The 16,215-nt window shown below is 41.3% G+C and overlaps 1 protein-coding gene across 5 annotated transcripts in view; it reads left to right on the forward strand.

Moving 5' to 3' along the window:
• Positions 1-16,215, forward strand: part of LOC136856914 (cadherin-23) — a 194,863-nt gene that overhangs the window by 143,362 nt on the left and 35,286 nt on the right. For all 5 annotated transcript variants that reach the window (XM_067135157.2, XM_067135158.2, XM_067135159.2 and 2 more), the window contains 4 exons: positions 1,335-1,524; positions 4,581-4,743; positions 5,816-6,022; positions 13,903-14,168. In XM_067135157.2, coding sequence (XP_066991258.2) covers positions 1,335-1,524; positions 4,581-4,743; positions 5,816-6,022; positions 13,903-14,168 — 826 coding nt within the window. The remainder of the gene's footprint in view (positions 1-1,334; positions 1,525-4,580; positions 4,744-5,815; positions 6,023-13,902; positions 14,169-16,215) is intronic.

Raw genomic sequence — 16,215 nt, forward strand, 5'->3', positions numbered from 1 at the left:
TTACCAAACTCGACCACGTTACAAATGTCCATGCCAGACAACGGTTGGGACTTGCTCCAAATTCGGACAGGAGCGAGACGTTCACCTCAGATGGTATGGATATACCATGAGAAGAAAACATCGATCAATTACTAAGACAGAAGTCCAGTACAACTCAAGAGTAAATCGACCACGCGAAAATGCCAAGAAAAGGTTGATTGATCATCTGAAGGAAGACATTAAGATCGTGAGTGTCAGGTCTGATGAAGACCTTAACAGGACAAAATTTAGAATGGCATGCAAAGTAATAGAACCTGACACTCAATGAAGAGCACCGCGGTAGGATTTCATCGGGGTCCGCCTACGGCGCGCAGGAACCGCACGCGGATAACCACGGCGGCCGCGCGCTTTCGACTCGCCACCACCGGCAGGACGTCCCACGAACCATGCCAGTTAGACACCGACGAGCGATGAACCGACAGCGTGGGACACAAATCCAACTACGAGCTTTTTAACCGCAACAACTTTAATATACGCTATTGGAGCTGGAATTACCGCGGCTGCTGGCACCAGACTTGCCCTCCAATGGATACTCGTTAAAGGATTTAAAGTGTACTCATTCCGATTACGGGGCCTCGGATGAGTCCCGTATCGTTATTTTTCGTCACTACCTCCCCGTGCCGGGAGTGGGTAATTTGCGCGCCTGCTGCCTTCCTTGGATGTGGTAGCCGTTTCTCAGGCTCCCTCTCCGGAATCGAACCCTGATTCCCCGTTACCCGTTACAACCATGGTAGGCGCAGAACCTACCATCGACAGTTGATAAGGCAGACATTTGAAAGATGCGTCGCCGGTACGAAGACCGTGCGATCAGCCCAAAGTTATTCAGAGTCACCAAGGCAAACGGACCGGACGAGCCGACCGATTGATTTTGATCTAATAAAAGCGTCCCTTCCACTTCTGGTCGGGACTCTGTTTGCATGTATTAGCTCTAGAATTACCACAGTTATCCAAGTAAAGTGGTACGATCTAAGGAACCATAACTGATTTAATGAGCCATTCGCGGTTTCACCTTAATTTGGCTTGCACTGAGACATGCATGGCTTAATCTTTGAGACAAGCAAATGACTACTGGCAGGATCAACCAGGGAGCTGGCTGGCTCGAGAGCCGAAACCGAGCGTCGTAGCCCGCCGCCGACGAGTGCGGCCTGCGGGACACAGACTTGCTTTGCTCCGTTGGCCGACCGAGTGGCCGCCAACTAAAATAAGTGTCGCAGGAAAACTCTAGGAGGAATATTTTTATGAATTATTTCCTATAAATACGAGTATAATCAATATTCTTTTAATCTTTCCCACAGATTATTTCATAGTGAATGGCACGACTGGACATACCATGGTGAAATCCCTGGACAGAGAAGCCGATGAGTTCAACAATGCAGCAGAACCCACCATCAGGCTGACGGTGAATGCAACTTGTGGGGATGATGATGAGATACAGAGTAGACGATCAGCGAGGGGCTCCGGAGATTACGTGGGTGAACTTCCTCGGTACGTATGGTCCTTTTATCTACTCTAAGAGTATAAATTTAGTGTGATATAAAACTTACAAAGCACTGTATTTTATCGGCATGTGTTAATTTTTAAATAACCAGTTGTATCCTCTTCAGATCATGAGAACTCAATATACTCCTCATCGTATTCTGTGTAAGGATGTCTCTCTACCCATTAGATAACGGAAATATTCGACGATTTTCAGAAATGAATTTATCTGACCCATAACCGAAATTAGGCTACCATTTAATATTCTTTTTTCAGTTTTCTACAATATTGTTGATGTACTTAAACATACACATACTCTCTCTCAAACACATCTGAAAGCCGTAAATATTTACAACACAAGGGTCGGAAGTACTGTAAGGGGTTTACTTCTTAGTTGAGGAATGGCTCGGCTGGAATTTTGAAACTAACTTAAAACGTGAAACGCTTTCGCCCAGGTAACGCACAGTATTTTTTTTTCATACCGTGTTGAGGATCAACATATTACGGTCAGTTCAGGCCGCACTATTCAAACAGTCAACATCATCCGTGAAAGAAATTGTATCATTCAAGAATCAGCAGATACAAGAATTGAATCACCCACGTGACGCTGTGTAGCCACGTGATAAGAATCCAATTGTTTTATTGGATAAAGAAAGAAATGCTTTTAGGTTAGTACAAGTTGACTACGGTAAATAAGAGCGACATCGTAAAGTTCCAATTTCCACATTACTTTGAACGACGCTGTAGTAAGAAATTTGACATTCGGTCCAATGGAATTAAGGTTATTTTTAAAGCATAACACAAGTGTTAACTAAATAGCTGTAAAGTAAAATCGTGCTATGTTAAGTTTATTTACGGTAGTTTATTATTCATATTACTTGTAAGCATAGTTAACATCTGTGATTAGGAATTAAGAAGTCTGCTATAGTTACGATAACCAGCGACCGGTAACTTTTACGTAGCCGCACGGTAAAAAAGCAAATCCATCTTCTTACAGGCCACGAAGTCGATTGAGAAGGGAAAGGCTTCCACCATCCGCAACTTCGGAACTAAGTAGGTTAAAATGGTTTTTCCTTACTCGACCATCTTTGCTACCAAGAATGAACCTTGTACTATATTTTTGTGTAGGCTGAGTGAACCTCAGGGCTATGTGCCTCTCCAGACGTAGAAGTTTCGTTTTTAAATTCTTCGAATTCCAACGAGAAATCGAACCCACGTCCTTTCGGACGAACTCAGCATACCTTTACCTCCTAGACCCCATTCCAAATTTTCAAATGTTAACACAAACAACCAGTTCCTTCTCGGCGTGACAATTTTCATTTGACTAGAGTTCATATTTTGCTAACACTTCTATCGAATTTCATTAAGCTGGCCTGAGGTTCAAATATATTTGATCTAGCAGTGATTATAACACATACAATGTGAAAGAAGTTCTGGCTAAACATTTAGTAGCTCGAAAGCCTGTGAATCTTAGCGATAGTTAATATTATTTGTCAACATCCAGTAGAGAAAATGGATGTCGAGTACAGATTATTGCGGAAGAAAGTATAATAAATAATACCCAAGTCACGAACCCTTTTATCCCTTGTTATACACAATTACAGTGATTCTTATACAGTAAACATGTTCAGCAAGTAACTACTTGTACACGTTATGTGTTTATGATCTTTTTTTTCTTTTGCTAGTTGCTTTACGTCGCACCGACACAGATATGTCTTATGGCGACGATGGGACAGGAAATGGCTAGGAGTGGGAAGGAAGCGGCCGTGGCCTTAATTAAGGTACAGCCCCAGCATTTGCCTGGTGTGAAAATGGGAAACCACGGAAAACTATCTTCAGGGCTGCCGACAGTGGGATTCGAACCTACTACCTCCCGAATACTGGATAGTGGCCGTACTTAAGCGACTGCAGCTCTCGAGCTCGGTGTGTGTTTATGATCAACTGAGGATGAAAGCAAGATTTCTCCTCCAAGATTATCTACCCTGAGGAGTTCTGGCCACGCGTAGTCGGCGAACTATAGGGAGTGTGTTAGGCCTCTATTATACTAGGACACTGGCAGTGAGACCGGTGGCACTGAAGGTGTCGCTAACGCAGAAGTTCACTAGACACTGGTGTCGGCACCAAAAATCATGTATAGACGCATTTCAAAAAATGTCGTCTACAAGGAACGACCTACTTTCGCTAGTTCTGCTTATAACGTGCTTTTGTTGATTTCGAAATGAAACACACAAAAATGTATTCAGAAGTAAAACTCGCTGCTCTCTAGTGTGGATGCTATTTGCGAAATTTAATATTTCTAAAATTTTCTTGTGAGCAACATCCTCAAAATCGGGTAAGAAATATACCATAATATCGTTACACGCGTTAATTTTGGCATTTCTATCATTGCACTCGTCAGTTGCATTGTTCCAGATTACTCGGCATTTTTCAACTTCGGCTATAAAGTCCTCTGTATTCCCTTGCTTATCTATTAAATTAACAAATTCTTCCATCTTATCCCCAGCACTACTCTTCTTCATAACGTTTCCTTCAGCCATCATGAGCAAAATATTTTTATTTATTTATTTATTTATTTATTTATTTATTTATTTATTTATTTATTTATTTATTTATTTATTTATTTATTTATTTATTTATTTATTGGTTATAGAAAGTCCCAGTCCCAGTGAGCTAGTGGCTCAAGGAGGGATTGCCCTTTATTTTGAAAAGAACAGCTTGAATGGAACTGATTGAGGAAAGAGCAGATATCGAGGGGGGAAGGATCACAACCAGGTGGCGCCACCAGTATCCTAGTTGGTGTCCCGAGCGGTTGCCGGACTCGTCCACTGGTGGCGGCATCAGTGTCCCTAATATAATAAGCTCCATATGACTCAACGCTCGCGTCAACTGGTGTCGCGACCAGTGTCCTAGTGTAATACGGTCCTTAGGTATTGAAATGGTTCTAACTAGCAACACCCACAATACCTCATTCGCAAAGCTTGTGTGTTAAGATTGTAGTCAAAGAGTCAAAGATCATGCTATTCGCAATAGAAAATAATCCAGTGTCATGTTTTTTGTCTTAACAGGCTTGAATTTATCGATAATCAGAAATCAATTATGGACATCGTAGTGTTGATACAAGATGAGAATGACAACCCACCTGTGTTTAACACCAAATCCGTCACCGTGGGCTACCCGACACGAGAGTTGTCCGAAGTGTTGCAACCACCATCCTTAGCCACTGTGCAGGTGAGTCCAAGTAGTTATGACAGTTATAACTTATTTCAAACTTAGTTAACTGATATCTATCACTAATGCTTAAGCCACCATCTCTCTTCAGTGCTCCACAGAGGACCACTCTTATTTTATTGATGCTACACGCCAAGGAACTTCAGAAACAGCTTCGATCAGCAAGGGCGTCCGCCAGGGTTGTGTACTGTCATCTCTGTTGTTTAACATTTACTCAGAGGCAGTCTTTAAAGAAACGTTGGCAGACTATGGTGGGATCAAAATTAACGGGAAAATCATCAACAACATCAGATCTTAACTGTATCACTTTCTTCAATAATGCCTCCGTATGTGTGTGAGTGCTAATCCCGGAACCTGGACTCTTTTCTTTCAGTGATACTATGCACTACTTCTTTCCTGCGTTTTTCCTCCACAGTCTATGATTTCACCAACTAAGTCGAATAACGTACCGTTAGCTGGAACTTTTTTTTTTTTTTGGTATGTAATATTTTGGCCCCAAAAATATCGAAATATCGAAATATGGAGGCAAGTTTACTGATCGTGCAGACCTTCGCTTTGGGATAATTGGTGGCTAAACAGTAAGTCGTACCACATTCCAAAAATATATATTACTGCATGCAATTGAGAAATTAATACCTGAAAACTAAAGTTTCATACGTCTATGGTCGCAAACTCTGATGTGGTTAGAATTTTCTATTAAAAGTCCACTTGCAGTCAAGAAATTTTTGATGCAATCGTTTAAGTGTTCGTTGTGGAACACAGGTTCGTGTCCTTAACATTCTATTATGCTAGTGTTTTAATCTCGCACCGATTGTAAGGTCCATTGGCGACGATGAGAGGGGAAAGGGCTTGGACCGACAAGGAAACGTCCATGATGGCACTAATTAATGTACAGTCCCACCACTTGCCCTGTGTGGAAATGGGAGACCTCTGGAAAAATCTCCAGAGTTGCGAACAAGAGCGCTTTCAGTCTAAGGGCTCGACAGACAAGTGTGTAATAATACTCAGTGCTGATTTCCATTTCTTGATTTTTTCATAATGAATAAACTCAGGCAAATATGGTCTTTTACAGGCTACAGATGCAGATATAGGAGAGAATGCTGTAATCACGTACAGCTTGGAGGCTGGAGAAGAAAACAACAACCGATTCTGGATTCATCCTACTACAGGCGTCATATATCCACGACAAGAAGACTTCGATGATGACGATGACATGAAAATCAAGGTCTCCGCCAAAGACAAAGGAGGCAAAGCAGCAAATCCTAAACTCACTGTTAATGTAAGTTACATAACACATAGTCGAAATTAATGATAATAATGTTATTGTTTTTGCGCCATAGTCGAAATTAATCGTACATCTGTATGGTATACAATACACTACTGGTCATATGAGCCCATTGGGGATTCCAGTTTACTGGTGAAAATCTGGCTTAGTTTGATGGTCATAAGTGGGTACCTAGTCGGCCACATTCTCATTTCATTTCGCCACATACTACCCCATCGCCTGTCCAACTACTACACTCTACCCTTTTAGAGATGAACTCAATCGCTTATTTCAACATTCTGGATACTCCTAACAGGCGTAATTTCCCGACCAATGCGCCCCTGCTGACCGAGTCAAGGATATTTTCAAGATCTATAGCAGTTCTATATAGTTTTTCTCCTTTCCGTTTGATATATTTGTCTATTATTATTATTTTTACAATCATAATGTTAGCTACTGTTCTTCTACCTTTCCTGAAACTACTCTGATATCTCGAAAGAATGGAAAATTCTCCCGCCCATTTGATCAGTCTATTTGCCAAAATTACTGTATATAATTTACTTAGGGAGTCCAGTAATGTTACGACTCAGTAAATATTACATCTTTCACCACACTTTTGTAAATTGGACATATTATACGCATCTACAGGTCTTAGGAAATTCTAAAGACTAAAATATATTATTGAATAATTTTACTAATATTTCCAGCATTTGTTGACTTTTGAGAGCTTCTTTCCTAAAATCAATTGTTATTCCACTTAGTCCCCTCGCTTTCCTACATTTGGTCTTTACTACCATCTCTAAAACCACATATTTTGATATTTCTTCATCTAAGCAGTGGATACGTATCTCTAGACCCCTCGAGATATCCATACACGTTCTATTGTTTATCCTAGTATCAAGACATTCTAACAGTTGATGGAAATAATCAACCCAAATTTCATTAGTAATTTTAACATTAACATATCGTCTATGTACTCTACTTATTTTGCTAATCCTATTCCACAACTTATCACTATGATTGTTTTTACAATCCGTAATTATTAATTTCGTCTTTGTATACAACTTTGTATTCCTTTCTTAGTTTACAGTCCAGAACGTGAGAATCACCCTCTTTCCTGAAGGCCTTTAAGGCCCTAATCACTTCCAATTTAGTTTTACACAATGCATTTATTTTTATACTTTCTTTTCATGTGAGCAATGGCCTTAAAGGGTTTTTCAATATCACTTCTATTGCTAGGACAACCTACCTCTATCCCACACTTAATTATTTGAAATTATTCTCTTAATAACTGTATCTCTATCACTTATGTGTATTCATAAATTATATTATCCTCCCTTCTTCTTACAATACTAACCTCCTCCTACTTCTTCCCATGCACCGGTATCGTAAACAATACCGGGGAGTGATGTGATTCGGTCCTCTCTTTAATCTCTATTTAATTTACCATTTCTAATATACTGCATCTCCTGTACACACAACCAAATCAAAATTTTACTACCTCCGTGCATTGTAATATATGTCGGCTTTCCCATTTCATTCCTCCACCACCATCCATTCAGAATATGTAGATTTCTGAAGCACATAGTTATAAGAGTTTATCCCCATATACTGTATATTCCGTTCTTTACCATGACTACTTCTGCTTCTTCTCCTTTGCTCCATCCCCTCTTTACTATATGTTAGGATTGACTCCCCAATTCGTGTATTCCATCTCCCAACATAATAATACCTGCTTCTTCAAAGTTACCTCTCATTAATTTGTTATATTAAATCCTAAAAATAAATCATGTGTGTATAACTTATGGTGACCCCAAACAGATGAGTGCATGTATATAGGAATCGTATACACACACCGGCTGAAAATAATATCCAAACACCATGAAATAAGGAATGTAGAATACGGAAATTTTGGCAATAATTTGTCGAGGTAACATATTTAATTGTTTAAAGGTACAAGACTCCAGGTTAATATCCGCGCCAAAAGAGCCATCGTAAATGTGCTCTGCTGGTCCATTAATAACCGGTGTAATCGCCTGACTGTTGAATGCAGGCATGGAAACGAGCATCCATTGCGTCGTGCAGGTGCCTGATGTCAGCTTCTGGGATGGAGTTTCATGTCTATTGCACTTGGTCGGTCAATAGAGGGACGGTTAATTCCGGTTTTGGATGACGCTGGAGTTGTCGTGCAATGATGTCCCATACGTGCTCAATTGGGGACAGATCGGGGGATCGAGCAGGCCAAGGTAACATATCGACACTCTGTAGAACACGTTGGGTTACAAGAGTGGCATGGGGGCGTGCATTATCTTGTTAGAAAACACCCCGGGAATGCAGTGCATGAATGGCAGCACAGCAGGACGAATCAACAGACGGACGTACACATCTGTAGTCAGAGTGCGTGGGATAACCACGAAAGTGCTCCTGCTGTCAAAGGAAATTGCTCCCCAGACCAGAACTCCCGGTGTAGGTCCAGTGTATCGACGCCGCAGACAGGTGGAATACAGGCCCTCACCTGACCTCCTTCTAACCAACAAACGGGCATCACTGGCACCAAGGCAGAACCGGCTTTCATCGTAAAACACATTGGACCTCCACTCCGTCCTCCAGTGAGGTCTCGCTTGACACCATTGAAGTCGCAGAGGGCGGTGGTTTGGGTTACCGGTAAGTGGAATACACGCCGCAGGGCGTCTGGCTTGAAGGTGTCCTTCAAGCAACCGATTTCGAACAGTTCATTGCGTCACTGTGGTGCCAACTGCCGCTCAAATAAATTGCTGCTGCAGGCGCAGTCCGCTGCGCCACAGCCATACGCCGAATACGGCGGTCCTCCCTCCCGGTGATGCCACGGGGACGTCTGGAGCCCGGTCTCTTCGCGAGCGTACCTTCTCGTGATCACTGCTACGAGCACGCATGCACAGTGGAGACATTCCTGCTAAGTCGTTCTGCAATAGCGCGGAAGGAAAATCCATCTTCACGTATCCCATTTATACGGCCTCGTTCAACTGCAGTGAGCTGTTGATACTGGTCTCGTCGTCGTCGTAAAAACATTCTTGACCCACTCACAGCCACTCCGTCGAATCTCACAGGTAAGTAACACTCTCGCACAGTACAGCCTATATTTAAAGCAAACCTGATGTGCAACGTCATGAGGCCTCTACTAGCGCCATGCTAATGTGATTTTCTGGAAATTTGAATCAGCGTCATCTTTCGGATGTATATATACGCCTGCCAACTCAACCCCTTCTTGGTGTTTGGATATTGTTTTCTGCAACTGTATATCTCTCTGTCCTCTACCACCAAGTTTCAGATTTATCCAAACTATACCCTCCATATCTTTAGCCCATACCTGCCCAAATTATTTTTCTGTGGAATATTGCGATATATTTCGTAAGTACAGATGTTTGTAACCTAAATGAAAGGCTTATGATGAATTTAGGTTTCATTAACATATTTTCGCGGAGATTTACCATGTCGACATATGTCGACAGTGAGCATGAACGGGTAGGATAAGAGACATGCTCAAAAAAGGAACGTTTCTTCGCATTTTAAGCTTATATGAATGTAATAATTAATCAGTTAGTGAATATTAGTCACATAAGTGTTGAATAAGCAGAAAATATTACAAAATGTACGATGCAAAACATAAATGAGGAGCAGTTTTGTCTCAGTTTAGAATGCACACTGTTTCAAAACAAAAGGAAAATATTCGTATGTCAGTAGTACTTGTTATACACACAATACCAAATTTTGCGCAAGTATGATCACTCTGAAAATAGCAAAAAAGGAAAACTACGAGTAGAATTTCTAAACAGTTTAGTCTGCGTTTTGAGGTTACACTCTGCTTCTCTTCATCCAGTCTGGTTTAGCGTGAGTGAAATGACTCGAAGCAAAGGACGTGGCGGCCAGCGTTACATTTTTGCACTGTTTCCTGGCAGCTTTACCACAGTGAGGGCACCGCACTTGCTTCCCTCTTGTTTCGAGGTAGTGGGATACCCCATCGGAACGCACTTCTGGCAATACGCGTGAAGATACTTTCGTACTCGGTCTTCATGCGTTAGGACGCGTAGCGGCACGAGATAGGATATATGTCCTAACGATGTACCGTGTGAAGCTGAGAAGGTCTAAATTTTCCTATATGCCCTTTGGGGTCAAACGGTAAAGTTGCCATGCATTGTCCATAGAGACGTTCAGAAGGAACGCAATTAGAGGCCAGTACCATTTCTTGTTTCTGATGCTGATGCGGTAACAAGATACATTTTGATCCAATCGATCGACGCTCCCCATGTGCATATTATGCAGAATTATACATGCTGGCTGAATTACTGTTATGTATTTCATTTCAGCATTACCATTGTACCATTTTCACTTATTTTTGTACACACTAGTTCAGCATCAGCCCGGAGTTGATTACCAAAAGTCTGTAAATATCTCCACAAGACTCATCATCATCGCTATCCCCGTCACCGTGGAAAGCATTTTCAGGTGTTTCTATGTATATATTAGCATCTAGGATGTTTTGTGATTCCTCTAGGATGATTACGATCTGCTCGACGGTCACTGTGAGAAGAATAAATGAAGATTGTATATCAGTACTGAGGCAGTCCCATTCGCGCCCACTGTCGACATATGTCGACGTAGAAATTTTTTGCTCTGCTAGACAAAAGCAACTATAAATCAGCCATAAATGAATTCAAAACCTGTTAAAGGCATGTTTCGTTATTACGTTTACCACAACAGTCCGATCTTACTTTCAACTGTAACAATATTATAAGGAAATATTACTCTCCGCGACGGAAGCTTCATCCTCTTGAGTGTATACGGAATGATATTTCATACGCAGCCACGCGATAAGGCGCGAAAACGAGTGATTCTTGTTTTCGTGCTGTGCAGTAACTATCAAACTATGAACTGTAAACAATGCACCTCAAAAATATTATTCAGGTTTACCGATGTAATATCGACAATATTCAGATATTAACGTCGACAAATGTCGACAGTGGGCACATATGGGTTAGATACGTCTTCTATCTGATTACTAATCCTCTCCTTTATTAGAAGTGATGTTCTTTCCGAGTTTCTCCCTCGTGACTCTCCGTTTCTTTTCATTACACTTATCGTAACATATCCTTTCCATAATAAGGTCCTCCATTTGAGCAGCCATAAAAAGGCAAATATCTCAACATTTTCCACAAGCTCAATCACTCAATCATTCCTCAGCTTACTTAATAAACAGTCTATATAAACAAAGCCAACACGCCATTCTAGTTATTTTGATTTTCTGCTATCAGTCACACTTGCTGTTTTATCTTGTATTTATTGCGATATCAATTTGGATTATATTTCCACGAGTAGAGATGAATTCCCCTAGCACCCTTCCTTCCGGTTTATTTCCCTTTACATCTATGGGATCTTCCTTGTTGGCCCAATTATCTTCCAAATTCTGTCCTTGTTTCTTCTATTTTAGGAAATTATATCTTACTACTGATTTTTACAGCTACCGTTGTTCTACTGGTGCTAGTTCCCGATATAACATTAAGTATTAAGCATTTACTCATGGACCGCAGCTCATCACTGGTGAGAATGGGATAGGAAAGGGCTAGGACTGGGAAAAATGCCATCGTGGCCTTAAATAAAGTATAGCTCCAGAATTTGCTTGGTGTACAAAAAAGAGAAACCAGGGGAAACCATTTTCAAGGCTTCCGATAGTGCGGATCGAACGCGTGGAAGTTCGTATTTGAGTCGAAGGGATACTAGGAAAACTAGACTGTAAATCATTAAGGTAACGCTAAGCTGAGATAGTGGGATAGATATTAAAAGCGAATTCCATGGATTGCCAGCGGTTTTGAATGAAATAAAATAGGTCTTGCGGACCAATACGGAAGACGCAGACGAAGAATACACCCACGGTATCCCCTGCCTGTCGTAAGAGGGGACTAAAAGGGGCGGCTAAGGGATGATCGAGTAAGAACCATGAGACTACTTGTAATTAGTACAATCACGCGGGGAACACCATGGTTCGCCTTTACTTGCGAGTAGAACGAGTCCGTGTGAATAGTACACCTATGTGAGGAACACTATAGGATTGCGTTGCCTGTATGTGGTGCCACAATATGAGGAACACCATAGGTCTACGTTATACGTGCGTATTGCATTACCTGTGAGTAGTATTATGTGTGGAATACCGCGAGTCTACGCTACTTTTGATTAGTACCGCACCATGACAAATACCATGGTTCTACTTTACTAATGATAAGTACGTTTATGAGGGGCCGAAACCTGGATTTTGGACCCCTTCAGACAGCAAGAATCATCGATTCAGGATTGTGCTTTAGGAGCAGTCCCTTGGTCTGTAATACTATTGTTTTACGATAGTTTGCGTGAATGTGAGGCACTGCGGGTTGAATCCACGGTTTGTTTTAAATTCATTTTCATCCATTCATTCTTCGTCACCACGTTTTGAATTCTGGTCAGTGGATGATTTTGGACTTTTAAATTGCCATTATATTTCGTCTCATTTCGTAAGGTTAGGGGCCGATGACCTAGATGTTAGGCCCCTTTAAAGAACAAGCATCATCAGCATCGTCTTTAGACTGATGAAGGAATAACCAAAAAGTGTACGGAAAATAAAGGTGAACATTGTGAAGAAAAGGACATAGCAGAGTGAAAATTCCTCATACTGCTGGTAATGGAACTGCAGACATTTTTCTGGAGTATACAGTACTCATTCCTCATACGTAGAAGAATAAAATGTGCCTTACGTGTACGGGTCAACAAAGGCTTTATTTCCATGTTAGAAACGATTTTATCACAGCTTTACACAGTACATTACTGATGGAAAACACAAAAGAACGGAACATACTACATGAAACTCTTTCGTTCATTAAATGTTCAAAATGCCCTCCATTAGCATTGATGCAACTCGCCATCGCATTTCATTCCGGATGCACTGATGTACCCCTGTATTATGAATAATTTGAGAGTAAGAATGAGGCCCGAGGAATGCTACAAAAATTGATGTCCATTCCATCATAGAGTCACTCTCATGTTTAACAGTGGGAACTAGGCAGTTCTTAGAAATATGGTCAAGTATGATCGGACTATTTCATTCTCTTCCAATCATCGTTGGTCCATGTTGCATTGTCTCTGCTTTATTAGCGTCGTGCTCTCGCGTTCTTGGCGGTGATCAGAGATTTGGACTTTGCCACGGATATTCATTGTGTGTAGCTCTCGTCAGTCTGGGAATGCAGAAACAGATTATCCGATGTATTGTTTGAGTCTTGACTGTCCGTCACTTGAGTCACATGAAGGTAACAATTCTCACAATGTTCGGTGAACACGTTCAATGAGGATTGTGTTGCGTCCATTCTTACTCTTCGCTGGTGACGTCTTGCCACGAGTTGTGTATGCTATCATCACCTTAGGCGCTATTGTTCTGGACACACCTAAAAACTGCCAATCTTCGATAAACTTGCTCCTACTAACTACACTCCAAAAATCTTCCCTCGTTAAAATTCAGAGAATCCTCTCACTTTGCCTCACCTACGTCTTGCTGATTGCACACACGAATACGTACCTAACATTCTATCGTACTTCAGACTAACATCCTTCAATGCAATACCAATCGCCAGTTACAGCGTACTAATTATCGGTATTGCCACTTTACAAATATACGGTGTTTCGTAATATTGGCGGTTCTATTAGTTTGATAACCATCTGTATCTCCGTATCTCCATAACAAAGTTAAAGCTACTGAAAACTGAGGGATTAAACATGCTTGAGAGATAACAGTATTTCCTATTCATTAGTGTCCATACCAGTGATGAGAGCTGTCCTTACATACAGACTAATTGCTGTTAAAATACTGTAATCTAGTGTCTATTTATGACTTCACACAGGTGCGGCCTCTTAAGAATGACCAGGTGTTTGAGGTGGTGGTCGCTGGAGCTGTGCTGGAGAACGTAAATTCGGTTGTCGAGAACATCTCCAAAACCAGTGGACTTGACGTCAGAGTGCTGACCTCTGCCGTGGTACCTGGCACTTTTTCCTCCAAGAGTAGGTCCAGACGGGCCACACTGAGGGACGAAAGCAGTCCCACTGCCCTCCGGCTTGTGCTCTACGCTCTGGAGAATGACAAACCAATTGAACTGGACGATTTCAAAAAGTAAGTTTCATGTTTTCATAGTTCTAAACTCATATAATTTTAATGATAGAAATTAGAATATCCGTTAGCATTTTGGGATTGCATTACAACAATTACATTCAGTGTCCGGCTCCGTGGCGAAATAGGTAGCGTGAATGCTGAGAGCTCCGCGTTCAATTCCCAACCAGATCAAGGGTTTATACCATAATTGGATAATTCCTCTGGCTCAGGGGCTGGGTTTGTGTGCTGTCTTCAATATTAGAATTTATGGGAGGTAGGGCCCATTCCTAACAGATACGCAGGTCGCCTGTAGGCTTTAGTTCTTAAGATCTCCACCAGGCCTCTCCGGAGGTCACTCGCCTTTATTGCTCGAACTAGAGGAATCGTTCTAGATGGTTCAGGTTCACAAGTGGACGTTTCCCCCTTGTTGTACCGAAATAATGGGTAGTTTTAGTAACAGAAGCTTGAGTGTTAAAATATGATCTTCGTAACGTGTATAATGACTTGTGGTTATGCACGTGAATGGAAAAATTAAACGAGATTAAAGAGATTAAACGAGAGGGCAGTAGACTTCCGTGAATGGTGAGATTAAACGAGAGGTCACTGACAGGTTATTGGTGTTCCTGACGTATTTGAATGTGCTATGACGAACATGCCAAGATTTTATTGTACACGTCTCTCCATTTCTTCCCAGTCTGCTCCGAACAAAAATGGTTCTGTTACTGATAGCTTGTAGCCTGATAGCTTGAAGCTTGAATGCACGCTTGAGCGGAATAGGAGCGATAGCCACTTTGGTGAGAAACTGGCAATAAAGTCAGGTCAATATCTTACAGTTTGTTTATTCACTCCACAATATGATTTTTTCTTCACGTAAGTACCTACTGTTCATCACTTGTTGTAAAGTCATCACGTTGATGTTCAGCCTTTTCAGAAACCATTGTCACTTATCAATGCAGACGTTCGAATCATCTTAATTCGATTGATGATGATCTTGCAAGTGCCGGGCTGAGCGGCTCAGACGGTTAAGGCGCTGACCTTCTGACCCCAACTGGCTCAGTCCGGTGATATTTGAAGGTGCTAAAATACGCCAGCCTCGTGTCTGTAGATTTACTGGCATGTAAATGAACTCCTGCGGGACTAAATTTTGGCACCTCGGCGTCTCCGAAAACCGTAAAAGTAGTTAGTGGGACGTAAAGCCAATAACATTATTATTATTGATCTTTCAAGTGTACCGCACGGGTTGAAATATTCTGTTTCTACAAAATCCCCTATTGTGTTGCAAGGTTCATTCAAAGTTATTGCTTTGCTTATATTTCTTATGGTTCACATGAACTTCGTAAAAAAATTATTCTTGTCTCCTCACCAAAACACGATCTCCCACTTCGAGCCTTGTTTTGATACTTTCCGTTTCTTGAAATTTCCAAACAAGTCTCCCCGTTGCAAATTGTGTTGTTGATAACTTAGTTGGATGCCTCATATCAAATTCGAATGCCACCTCCCATCGCATCCTTGTAGGCCATGAAGGAGACTTACCTTCACTTCATCATCCTCACAGAGCATCATCATGTGAAACGAAATGCTACTAGTTCACAACTGGTAAAATGTACCAGAATGATACTGATCGGTCTCTGGACAACTGTAAAAGAAGAAGTAAGACACAAATGAAATTAATACTCTAAGACGTCTTTGTGGGGCCAGTAGTAAATTAAACTCGGTCATTTCCTATTGGTTCCAAACCTTATAATCTTCGTGTATTTCGCTGTATTCGAAACTATCGTTGAAATATATTGTGAACAAGCTACGGTCAAACCTCAAATTCGAACCTATATTACTCGAATTTTGTATTGTTCAAAGTAATTTATATTTCACAGAGCTGCTTACCATTTTATCATTTTACAACCTGGCTCAAAGAGGGCATACAATTGAACCTTGATATCTCGAATCGTTGTATGTATGTACGTTGAGTACTCATTCCGAAGGCTGGCCGGACCCTCAACATCTCATCAATTAGCTGTCATAAATGACCTAGGATTACTGAAGAGGAGTACAAAGCAAATGAAGAGTCTGA

Source organism: Anabrus simplex, chromosome 1 (genome assembly GCF_040414725.1).
Source record: "Anabrus simplex isolate iqAnaSimp1 chromosome 1, ASM4041472v1, whole genome shotgun sequence".
Lineage (NCBI taxonomy): Eukaryota > Metazoa > Arthropoda > Insecta > Orthoptera > Tettigoniidae > Anabrus > Anabrus simplex.